The sequence below is a fragment of the Salvelinus alpinus genome, chromosome 18 (assembly GCF_045679555.1).
Source record: "Salvelinus alpinus chromosome 18, SLU_Salpinus.1, whole genome shotgun sequence".
Taxonomy (NCBI): Eukaryota; Metazoa; Chordata; class Actinopteri; order Salmoniformes; family Salmonidae; genus Salvelinus; species Salvelinus alpinus.
The window spans coordinates 19336362-19349146 of record NC_092103.1 but is presented as its reverse complement, the minus strand read 5'-3'; the positions used below and the strand labels follow the sequence as shown (position 1 = coordinate 19349146).

General features: G+C 44.6%; 1 protein-coding gene across 1 annotated transcript in view; it reads left to right on the top strand.

Moving 5' to 3' along the window:
* LOC139543947 (stomatin-like) overlaps positions 1 to 12785 on the top strand; it is a 31602-nt gene that overhangs the window by 10441 nt on the left and 8376 nt on the right. The window contains exons 3-6 of the mRNA XM_071350543.1: positions 2698 to 2770; positions 6830 to 6912; positions 7099 to 7302; positions 8377 to 8511. Of these exons, the coding sequence (XP_071206644.1) occupies positions 2698 to 2770; positions 6830 to 6912; positions 7099 to 7302; positions 8377 to 8511 (495 nt within the window). The remainder of the gene's footprint in view (positions 1 to 2697; positions 2771 to 6829; positions 6913 to 7098; positions 7303 to 8376; positions 8512 to 12785) is intronic.

Here is a 12785-nt window from a genome sequence, read left to right as displayed (position 1 = left end):
ATGTATTATGTTAAGTTTAAATAAACGTGTTCATTTTTCATTCAGTATTGTTGTAATTGTCATTCTTACAAGTATATATATATACTGTATATATATATAAAAATCGGCAGATTAATCGAAATCGGCTTTTTTTGGTCCTCCAATAATCGGTATCGGTATTGGCGTAAAAAATCCTAATCGGTCGACCTCTACTCTGTACGCCTATGTAGATATTCCATAAAAAATCTGCCGTTTCCAGCTACAATAGTCATTTACAACATTAACAATGTCTACACTGTATTTCTGATCAATTTGATGTTATTTTAATGGACATAAAATTAGCTTTTCTTTCAATAACAAGGACATTTCTAAGTGACCCCAAACTTTTAAACGGTTGTGTGTGTGTGTGTGTGTGTGTGTGTGTGTGTGTGTGTGTGTGTGTGTGTGTGTGTGTGTGTGTGTGTGTGTGTGTGTGTGTGTGTGTGTGTGTGTGTGTGTGTGTGTGTGTGTGTGTGTGTGTGTGTGTGTGTATTAGAGGTCGACTGATTAATCCGAATGGCCGATTAATTAGGGCCGATTTCAAGTTTTCATAACAATCGGAAATCGGTATTTTTGGACACCGATTTAAAATTGTTATATTTTAAGATTTTTTTTTACACCTTTATTTAACTAGGCAAGTCAGTTAAGAACACATTCTTATTTTCAATGACAGCCTAGGAACGGTGGGTTAACTGCCTTGTTCAGGGGCAGAACGACAGATTTTTACCTTGTCAGCTCGGGGATTCAATCTTGCAACCTTACGGTTAACTAGTCCAACGCTCTAACCACCTGCCTTACATTGCACTCCACGAGAAGCCTGCCTGTTACGAGAATGCAGTAAGAAGCCAAGGTAAGTTGCTAGCTAGCATTAAAATTATCTTATAAAAAACAATCAATCAATCAATCATAATCACTAGTTAAGTACACATGGTTGATGATATTACTAGTTTATCTAGCGTGTCCTGCATTGCATATAATCGATGCGGTGCGCATTCGCGAAAAAGGACTGTCGTTGCTCCAACGTGTACCTAACCATAAACATCAATGCCTTTCTTAAAATCAATACACAAGTATATATTTTTAAACCTGCATATTTAGTTAATATTGCCTGCTAACATGGATTTCTTTTAACTAGGGAAATTGTGTCACTTCTCTTGCAACAGAGTCTGGGTATATGCAGCAGTTTGGGCCGCCTGGCTCGTTGCGAACTGTGTGAAGACTATTTCTTCCTAACAAAGACAGCCAACTTCGCCAAACTGGGGATGGTTTAACAAAAGCGCATTTGCAAAAAAAGCACAATCGTTGCACGACTGTACCTAACCATAAACATCAATGGCTTTCTTAAAATCAATACACAGAAGTATATATTTTTAAATCTGCATATTTAGCTAAAAGAAATCCAGGTTAGCAGGCAATATTAACCAGGTGAAATTGTGTCACTTCTCTTGCGTTCATTGCACGCAGAGTCAGGGTATATGCAACAGTTTGGGCCGCCTGGCTCGTGGCGAACTAATTTGCCAGAATTTTACGTAATTATGACATAACATTGAAGGTTGTGCAATGTAACAGGAATATTTAGACTTATGGATGCCACCCGTTAGATAAAATACGGAACGGTTCCGTATTTCACTGAAATAATAAACGTTTTGTTTTTGAGATGATAGTTTCCGGATTCGACCATATTAATTACCTAAGGCTTGTATTTCTGTGTGTTATTATGTTATAATTAAGTCTATGATTTGATAGAACAGTCTGACTGAGCGATGGTAGGCAACAGCAGGCTCGTAAGCATTCATTCAAACAGCACTTTTGTGCATTTTGCCAGAGGCTTTTCGCAATGCTTCAAGCATTGCGCTGTTTATGACTTCAAGCCTATCAACTCCCGAGATTAGGCTGGTGTAACCGATGTGAAATGGCTAGCTAGTTAGCGGGGTGCGCGCTAATAGCGTTTCAAACGTCACTCGCTCTGAGACTTGGAGTAGTTGTTCCCCTTGCTCTGCATGGGTAACGCTGCTTCAAGGGTGGCTGTTGTCGATGTGTTCCTGGTTAGAGCCAAGGTAGGAGCGAGGAGAGGGACGGAAGCTATACTGTTACACTGGCAATACTAAAGTGCCTATAAGAACATCCAATAGTCAAAGGTATATGAAATACAAATCGTATAGAGAGAAATAGTCCTATAATTCCTATAATAACTACAACCTAAAACTTATTACCTGGGAATATTGAAGACTCATGTTAAAAGGAACCACCAGCTTTCATATGTTCTGAGGAAGGAACTTAAATGTAAGCTTTCTTACATGGCACATATTGCACTTTTACTCTCTTCTCCAACACTTTGTTTTTGCATTATTTAAACCAAATTGAACATGTTTCATTATTTATTTGAGGCTAAATTGATTTTATTGATGTATTATATTAAGTTAAAATAAGTGTTCATTCAGTATTGTTGTAATTGTCATTATTACAAATAAGTTTTAAAAATCGGCCGATTAATCGGTATCGGCTTTTTTTGGTCCTCCAATAATCGGTATCGGTATCGGCGTTGAAAAATCATAATCGGTCGATATCTAGTATGTATGTATGTGTGTGTGTGTATATATATATATATATATATATATATATTAAAAAAAAAAGAGGGGAGAACTATGACTACCCAGCCTGTGTTACTTTCTCTCCCAGATTGTGAAGGAGTATGAGAGGGCCATCATCTTTCGGCTGGGGCGGATCCTACGAGGAAGAGCTAAAGGGCCAGGTAACATACTCCCCATCATCACCTTCACACCCACCGTCCTTGGAGAAACTCTGTGCCTATTAGCTATGATTCTTGGATTCTTTCAATGTCCCATAATATTACATTTTAGTCTCTAAGAGTATGATATAGACGAAAATCGCAGTAAACAGGATGTGGGCCTGTCTTGAAACCACCTTAACTGTGAAAGTATGTTAGGAAGAGGAGTCAAGCCCCTACTTATTGTTAATGTGGTTAGGGGTAAATCTGCTTTGACCTATTTGTTTTACATTGTGGTGGGTTACCACACTATAATTGTTCTTCCGTTGAACCACTGTGATGGAGTTCACTGCAACGGATCTGTTCTGCACTTCCTGTGTCCTAGTTTAACCACTCCTGTCCTGCAGTAGCTTATGTTTAAACAGAATTCCAGAACATAAACCGAGTTCGAGGGTTCACACTGGAATACTTTCAGCAAGCACATTAATTAAAATAGTGCTGGTCTTTGTTTTCCGAAGCGTAGTTTGTGTGGTAGGATTTTTGCCTTGGTAACACTGTAAAATATGTCTGGGGTATATTTGGCATGACAAACTGAATATACCAATAGTTGGTCTTCAGATCGATGTTCATGGAATACTTTGAGAGGTCTCTATTTAACAATAAGTCACAGAATTTGGCAGCAATAGCAATCAATTAACTAATAAGCTTAAGAGACTTAAACTAAGTCTCTTGTCTAAATGAGTGATCTTAGAGCTCCACTGCTGTCCTGTACAAACTGATGACTTGATGAGAAGCAGTGGGCCTGAGTCATAGTACTGGACTGGTAGTGCAGAATAAACACCAACATCCCTCCTCAGCTCTCTCTGATCTTTTTTTTGCCTACTACCAACCACCTATTCGGAAGATTATTTTGTGCATTTCCTGTTTGTGTGTTTTCCTTTACTCTAATGATATTACCCTTTGATGCTAACTTTTTCCCTAATTGAGGCTCTCCTCATTTCTCTAATGGCCCGATTCAGACTTAGGAAATGTACGCTTTTCCTATGCACACCTTTCCTACACACTTCTCAGTAGTTGGTATTCAGACTTACCATATGCAGGTGCAAAATAAATGATATAAAGAATGATAGCAAAAAGCTTTGGAGCACCTTAAATTACATTTTGGGAAAAAAGGCTAACTCGGCTCCATCATTAATTGAATCAGATGGCTCATTCATCACAAAACCCACTGATATTGGCAACTACTTTAATTACTTTTTCATTGGCAAGATAAGAAAACTTAAGTATGACATGCCAGCAACAAACGCTGACACTAAACATTCAAGTATATCTGACCAAATTATGAAAGACAAGAATTATACTTTTGAATTCTGTAAAGTGAGTGTGGAAGTAGTGAAATAATTATTGTTGTCCGGTGTCTGGCAATCTGGATGGAAAATTACTGAGGATAATAGCGGACGATATTGCCACTCCTATTTGCCACATCTTCAATCTAAGCCTAATAGAAAGTGTGTGCCCTCAGGCCTGGAGGGAAGCTAAAGTAATTCCGCTACCCAAGAATAGTAAAGCCCTCTTTACTGGCTCAAATAGCCAACCAATCAGCCTGTTACCAACTCTTAGTAAACTTCTGAAAAAAATAGTTTGACCAGATACAATGCTATTTCACAGTAAACAAATTGACAACAGACATTCAGCATGCTTATAGGGAAGGACACTCAACAAGCACAGCACTTACACAAATGACTAGCTGGAAGAAATTGATGATAACATTATTGTGGGGGCTGTTTTGTTAGACTTAAGTGCAACTTTTGACATTATCAATCATAGTCTGCTGCTGGAAAAACGTATGTGTTATGCTTTACACCCCCTGCTATAATGTGGATAAAGAGTTATTTGTCTAACAGAACAACAGAGGGTGTTCTTTAATGGAAGCCTCTCAAACAAAATACAAATAGAATCAGGAATTCCCCATGGTAGCTGTTTAGGCCCCTTACTTTTTTCAGTCTTTACTAACGACATGCCACTGGCTTTTGAGCCAGTGTGTCTATGTATGCGGTTGACTCAAAACTATAAACGTCAGCTACTACAGCTGTTGCTAGTGGTCCTCAGGAACAACCACACAAATGTGACAGAGGAAAGAAAGGTAAACTAATGATGTAATGGAATGATGCAAAGTGTAAGGAAACTAACACTAAAATGACAGTTACAAATGTAAGGAAACTAACACTAGTTAGAAATGTATGTGGGTATAACTGACTGTGGCTACCGATAGTGAATAATATTTAAAAAGATACAAATTGCAAAAAATACAGTGTGAAGAAAAGTCTGGGCATAAAATTAAAACATTCTACAAATCAAAAATCAACTCGGTAGATTTGGCGCTATACTGTTATTTGCACATTTCTAAAGAAGTTTATAACTTCGGACTCCAAATGTCATACCTGCAAGTTATAGTGCCAGCATTTCGTAAACTTCACTGTTGAAAAGGTGATATGTTGATATGCTTCAGTTTACTGCCATATGACTGGTTTGACATTTGTCTCCAGTGATCATAAGGTAAAATGGATCTAAAACAATTGTCATTTATATTTACAATCCCCTTATCCAAATGGCTTGCTCATTTACCTAGCTCTTATCAATAGCTCTTATCAATAGCTCTTATCAATTAGTAAATTACAGTGCATGGATATTGGGGTTATTTCTTTTAGAAAAAAAAGAAAGTAGAGGTTGTTCCACTTGGAACCGACAGGTTACTCAACCTTATTCATTGTGCATAAAGGTGGTGGAATTATGAGGGAGTTAAGTCAAGGTTAGAATATGGTGTATCTGTAGACACACCTTTGCCACACCTTCATTTCTTTGCTCTCCACCTCAAAAGAATAGCGGGTTAATAGCATGCTATTCTCATGCTTAAGTTCAAGGTCAGAATACGCGTAGAGAGAAAAGTCTATAAAGGGAATTATGTTCCATTTACGCACTTCATTCGTGTTGGAATTCCCCCCTAGCTGAGCAGAGAGGCTAGATCAGAGGCATGCTATCTCTTTGTAGTTGGAGTGGAAGAGTGGTGCTGAGGGTTTGGTTGACATTTCACCCTCAGTAGATGGTGGCATTCTTAAGATAATTGATTAATTAGCTGTATTTACACTTTAACAATGTGCAAGATACGCTATTGCCATACAAATCTCCAACCTTCAGTGTAACTATAAAGTGGCCCCAGTAGTCTATCTGCCATAGCCAGGCTATGGACCTCAAACTCTCAAGCCTTGCTCTCCATGGGTGAAACATGATCTAGCAGGATTCCGGAACAGCCGCATGATCACAGCCTGGGGTAATAATAAACCGTGTCCATCTGTCACGAAGGGACCCTCAAGTTCCTCTGCTGCCCGGAGACACAAACACCAAACTTGAGTTTAATATTTGGTTTCGCCAACTAAACTCTGCTCATTATCTCTATGGTCTTTCCCCCTCCCTCCATAGTAAGTCTTGTCCAACTGCCAGAAAATATATTTTAACAGAATCAACTGTTATAAGTCAGGCTATGGGCTAGTCAGTAGTCATTGCATTTGCAAGTTTCCCTGATGCTTTATGCATTGGTGTTACTCTGCATTAGCCTTAAACCAAGTTGGTGTGGTGAGTGAACCAGTGCCATTTTTAGGGTGGGAATCCAAGGAATTTTCCATCATATCCCATGATGCTTTGCATAGCGAATTCAGAGCATACTCCTGTGTTGCAGACTTGCAGTACAGTACAACCAGGGCCAGCAGCTAGCATTTGGCTGTAGTCCCAGCTGGGAACAATTATTCTAGAAAAAGAAGGAGCTGTTTACATGAGTGAAAGTTGCACGGGGCAAATGCCTCTGTTAAAGGGATACTTCATGATTTTAGCAGCGAGGCCAAAATCCCAAAGTATCCTTTTAAGCCCCCTGTTTGGCCTAAGCTACAGTATCTTACACACCATCATGCCCATAACTCTGGGTTTGTACTGTACTGATTGTACAATAGTTGTGAGACTAATGGAACTGAGGCTTGATTTGTAGCTTTAGGCTTTGCTGTTAAACATGTGTGTGTGCACATCACCCCACAGGCCTGTTCTTCATCCTGCCGTGCACAGATAATTTCATCAATGTGGACATGCGCACCATCACCTTCGACATCCCCCCACAAGAGGTGAGCCCCGCGCCCCATTACCTTAATTACTCTTATCATGTAATACCAGTTATGATCAGTGCTTATCATGTAATACCAGTTATGATCAGTGCTTATCATGTAATACCAGTTATGATCAGTGCTTATCATGTAATACCAGTTATGATCAGTGGTGTCAGTAGTAACTGATTTTCCCCTTCTCCCTAGGTTCTGACCAAGGACTCAGTGACGGTCAGTGTTGATGGAGTGGTGTACTACCGTGTTCAGAATGCCACCCTGGCTGTGGCCAACATCACCAATGCTGACGCTGCCACCCGCTTGCTGGCACAGACCACCCTGAGAAACGTCCTGGGCACCAAGAACCTGGCTGAGATCCTGTCTGACCGCGAGGAGATAGCCCACAGCATGCAGGTACTGGACCACAGAATCCTACCAGTCACTCTGACCATAACCTGACCATACACACACCCCATACTCCACAGCATGCAGGTACTCTAATGCACTGTGGTCTGTTCTTTATTTAGTCTTGCTATAGCAACTTAATACCACACTTTGCAGCAAGCCATAATTGCCATAAAACAGGAGATGTTGCTAGAGTTCACTAAATGCCACTAGGTAGCAAAGGTGGAGGGGTATTCTCATGATTAACAACTCATGGTGTGATTGTGGAAGCGTAAAGGAACTCAAGTCCTTTTCTTCTCCCGATCTGGAATACCTCAACAATTACCTCCTGAGATCATTTTCTTTGGTTATTGTCACTGCCGTGTATATTCCACCCCTCAATGTTTTTAGCAGTGCGACTGCATCTAGGGTATTACGCAAGGTTAAGGTTAGGTGGTTAACAGATTTTTCTTACTCCGCCGCCCTTGGGTAGGTGGAGGGAGTCTGGAAGTGCAGCTAGGAATCTTTGGGTTATCCTAGAATTTATAGTGCGGCTTTGGATAATCCTTGGTTCGGGTCTGAGGGAATTATTTGTTCCGATTGCAAACCTAATAAGATGGTGATTCAATAGTCCATAATTATGAGGATAAACATTTAGATTTATTCCACGGGACAAAAATAGATCCAGGGTATGATTGTGGCAATGTGTATGTCCTGAGACATGTTGGTCAAAACCCACTAGTAATGGTGTGGGTAATTACCTTTCACCTGTTTGTGCCAGAAACAATGAGTTTTCTCTGTAGTAATGGTTCAGCCGTGACACTAACGAATCTGCACTCTGCTTTTTCTCTAGGGCACTCGGAAACAACGGTACAACGAAACCTAATCATTACAACAATTGTTAAGTGGGCACATTTTTTTTTCTAGGCGCACTGCTGCTCTTAAAATTGCATTTAATTTCAGGTCACACAGCAAAATATTTCGGAGCATATCCGACCAAAATGGTCGCACTTTTGAGCCCTGTCTGGGCCTGTTGTGACCTGAGGTTCCAAAAGGAGCGTGTTGGATGTAGAGTTCCGTGTCTTATCCCCTGTGTTTCCTCAGACTACCCTGGACGACGCTACAGATGACTGGGGTATCAAGGTGGAGCGGGTGGAGATCAAGGACGTCAAACTGCCCCAGCAGCTCCAGAGGGCCATGGCTGCAGAGGCCGAGGCTAGCCGCGAGGCCAGGGCAAAGGTACGGTACTGACACACATACAGACCAGGGTAACACACACACTCGAATATACAGGCATTGGTCTTTAGTCTATTTTTCAGTCCCTTGAGTTGAGCTAAATCCTTTTCCTCTGAGTGAAAAATCCCACTTGGCTTCTATTATATCGTTTGTTAATTTGATTGACTCCCAAAATAAATCATCCAGATGAAAATGTTTTCTTGACTGGTCAACACGTCATCTCCCTTGTTCCTTAGCAACCAGTGGTCATATCGTAAGAACCCGAGAGCATAGCAGGTCACAAGCTGGGGCTTCTCTGCCCGAGTCTCCTCCCATCGGCCATTACACTAATTGGATATTATCTTCAATCTGCTGGTTAAAGATAAGAGGGCTCTCTGGGATTGATTTATTTAATCATCCACTCACTATGGTTACTCTCTGTATGCTTACATTCACTTGATATGTGTCTGAAGAAGAAGCCGAATCGTATCGGACCGTGAGGAGACAGACAGGATGTTTTGGTGCTCACCTCTCGTAGAGGCTTTTTTTTTTACAATATTACCAGGTGCAGGACTAATTGGCCAGTAAAGTTTGTACAGAAAATAACAAACAGGGCGTTGACAAAGACTTTAATAAATCAAAAGTATTCTCAATTTAAACTATTCTGGCAACAACTCTTTGCCTCTAACAAAACTCAGGTATAACTCTACTCTAGCCAACCTGTTACCCGCCCAGCCTGCTCTCCCCCAGGTATAACTCTACTGTAGCCAAACCACATCAAATCAAATATAATTTTATTTGTCACATACACATGGTTACCAGATGTTAATGCGAGTGTAGCGAAATGCTTGTGCTTCTAGTTCCGACAATGCAGTAATAACCAACGAGTAATCTAACCTAACAATTCCACTACTACCTTATACACACAACTGTAAAGGGATAAAGAATATGTACATAAAGATATATGAATGAGTGATGGTATAGAACGGCATAGGCAAGATGCAGTAGATGGTATCGAGTACAGTATATACATATGAGATGAGTAATGTAGGGTATGTAAACATAAAAGTGCATAGTTTAAAGTGGCTAGTGATACATGTATTACATAAAGATGGCAAGATGCAGTAGATGATATAGAGTACAGTATATACATATTGTCACGTTCCTGACCTGATTTCCTTTGTTTTGTATTTGTTTTAGTTGGTCAGGGCGTGAGTTGGGTGGGTTGGTCTAGGTTGGATTTTCTATGTTGGGATTTTGTGTTCGGCCTGGTATGATTCTCAATCAGAGACAGCTGTCAATCGTTGTCCCTGATTGAGAATCATACTTAGGCAGCCTGGGTTTCTGTCACGATCGTGTGGAGGAGAGACGGACCAAGGCGCAGCGGGATATGAATACATCTTCTTTTATTAGAACGACGAAGATGAACACGAAACGAAACACTTAAACAAACTATACAAAAACAACAAACGACCGTGAAGCTACAAACGAAAGTGCACACACAAGCTACTTACGTTCAACATAGACAATTACCCACCAACACCTAAAGCCTATGGCTACCTTAAATATGGCTCCCAATCAGAGACAACAATAACCAGCTGTCTCTGATTGAGAACCAAATCAGGCAACCATAGACTTTCCTAAACACCTACACTCAACCATAGACATACCTAGACACATACACTCAACACAAACCCATACACTACAACCAACACCCCCTATACCATATAATCACCCAAAACACACACATACCCCATGTCACACCCTGACCTAACTAAAATAATAAAGAAAACAAATAATACTAAGGCCAGGGCGTGACAGTACCCCCCCCAAAAGGTGCGGACTCCGGCCGCAAAACCTGACATATAAAGGGAGGGTCCGGGGTGGGCCCTAATATGGCGGCGGCTCGGGTGCGGGACGTGGCCCCCACTCCAGCATTGTCAATATCCGCTTCGGTGTCTCTGGTAGATCCTGGCTGACTGGCGGATTCAGCCGATCCCGGCTGACTGGCGACTCTGGCCGCTCATGGCTGGCGGGCGACTCTGGCCGCCCATGGCTGGCGGGCGACTCTGGCCGCCCATGGCTGGCGGGCGACTCTGGCCGCCCATGGCTGGCGGGCGACTCTGGCCGCCCATGGCTGGCGGGCGACTCTGGCCGCCCATGGCTGGCGGGCGACTCTGGCCGCCCATGGCTGGCGGGCGACTCTGGCCGCCCATGGCTGGCGGGCGACTCTGGCCGCCCATGGCTGGCGGGCGACTCTGGCCGCCCATGGCTGGCTGACGGCTCTGGACGCCCATGGCTGGCTGACGGCTCTGGACGCTCATGGCAGGCTGACGGCTCTGGACGCTCATGGCAGGCTGACGGCTCTGGACGCTCATGGCAGGCTGACGGCTCTGGACGCTCATGGCAGGCTGACGGCTCTGGACGCTCATGGCAGGCTGACGGCTCTGGACGCTCATGGCAGGCTGACGGCTCTGGACGCTCATGGCAGGCTGACGGCTCTGGACGCTCATGGCTCGCTGGCGGCTCTGGATGCTCATGGCTCGCTGGCGGCTCTGGCAGATCCTGTCTGGTTGGCGGTTCTGGCAGATCCTGTCTGGTTGGCGGCTCTGGCAGATCCTGTCTGGTTGGCGGCTCTGGCAGATCCTGTCTGGTTGGCGGCTCTGGCAGATCCTGTCTGGTTGGCGGCTCTGGCAGATCCTGTCTGGTTGGCGGCTCTGGCAGATCCTGTCTGACGAATGGCTCTAGCAGCTCCTGACTGACGAACGGCTCTGACGGCTCGGGACAGACGGGCGGCTCTAATGGCTCGGGACAGACGGATGGCTCAGACGGCACTGGGCAGACGGATGGCTCAGATGGCGCTGGGGAGACGGATGGCTCAGATGGCGCTGGGGAAACGGATGGCTCAGATGGCGCTGGGGAGACGGATGGCTCAGATGGCGCTGGGGAGACGGATGGCTCAGATGGCACTGGGGAGACGGATGGCTCTGGCCGGATGAGGCGCACTGTAGGCCTGGTGCGTGGTGCCGGAACTGGTGGTACCGGGCTGGAGACACGCATCTCAAGGCTAGTGCGGGGAGAAGGAACAGGGCATACTGGACCCTGGATACGCACATTAGGCCTAGTGCGTGGTGCCGGCACTGGTGGTACCGGGCTGGGGACACGCACTTCAAGGCTAGTGCGGGGAGCAGCAACAGGATGCACAGGACTCTGGAGACGCACAGGAGACTTGGTGCGTGGCGTAGGCACCGGTGGTAATGGGCGGGAGACACGCACCATTGGACGAGTGCTTGGAGGAGGAACAGGGCTCTGGAGACACACTGGAAGCCTGGTGTGTGGTGTAGGCACTGGTGGAACTGGACTGGGGCGGGGAGGTGGCGCCGGAAATACCGGACCGTGCAGGCGTACTGACTCCCTTGAGCACCGAGCCTGCCCAACCTTACCTGGTTGAATGGTCCCCGTCGCCCGCCCAGTGCGGGGAGGTGGAATAACCCGCACCGGGCTATGTAGGCGAACCGGGGACACCATGCGTAAGGCTGGTGCCATGTAAGCCGGCCCGAGGAGACGCACTGGAGACCAGACGCGTTGAGCCGGCTTCATGGCACCTGGCTCAATGCCCAATCTAGCCCTACCAGTGCGGGGAGGTGGAATAACCCGCACCGGGCTATGAACACGTACAGGAGACACCGTGCGCTCTACTGCGTAACACGGTGTCCGCCCGTACTCCCGCTCTCCACGGTTAGCCTGGGAAGTGGGCGCAGGTCTCCTACCTGCCCTCGGCCCACTACCTCTAAGCCCCCCCCCAATAAATTTTTGGGTTGTACTTGCGGGCTTCCAGCCTTGCCTCCGTGCTGCCTCCTCATATCGCCTCCTCTCGGCTTTCGCTGCCTCCAGCTCTTCACGAGGGAGGCGATATTCTCCCGGTTGTGCCCAAGGTCCCTTTCCATCCAAAATCTCCTCCCATGTCCATGAATCCTTTGTTCCTTGCTCCTGTTGCCACTGATCACGCTGCTTGATCCTTGTTTGGTGGGTAATTCTGTCACGATCGTGTGGAGGAGAGACGGACCAAGGCGCAGCGGGATATGAATACATCTTCTTTTATTAGAACGACGAAGATGAACACGAAACGAAACACTTAAACAAACTATACAAAAACAACAAACGACCGTGAAGCTACAAACGAAAGTGCACACACAAGCTACTTACGTTCAACATAGACAATTACCCACCAACACCTAAAGCCTATGGCTACCTTAAATATGGCTCCCAATCAGAGACAACAATAACCAGCTGTCTCT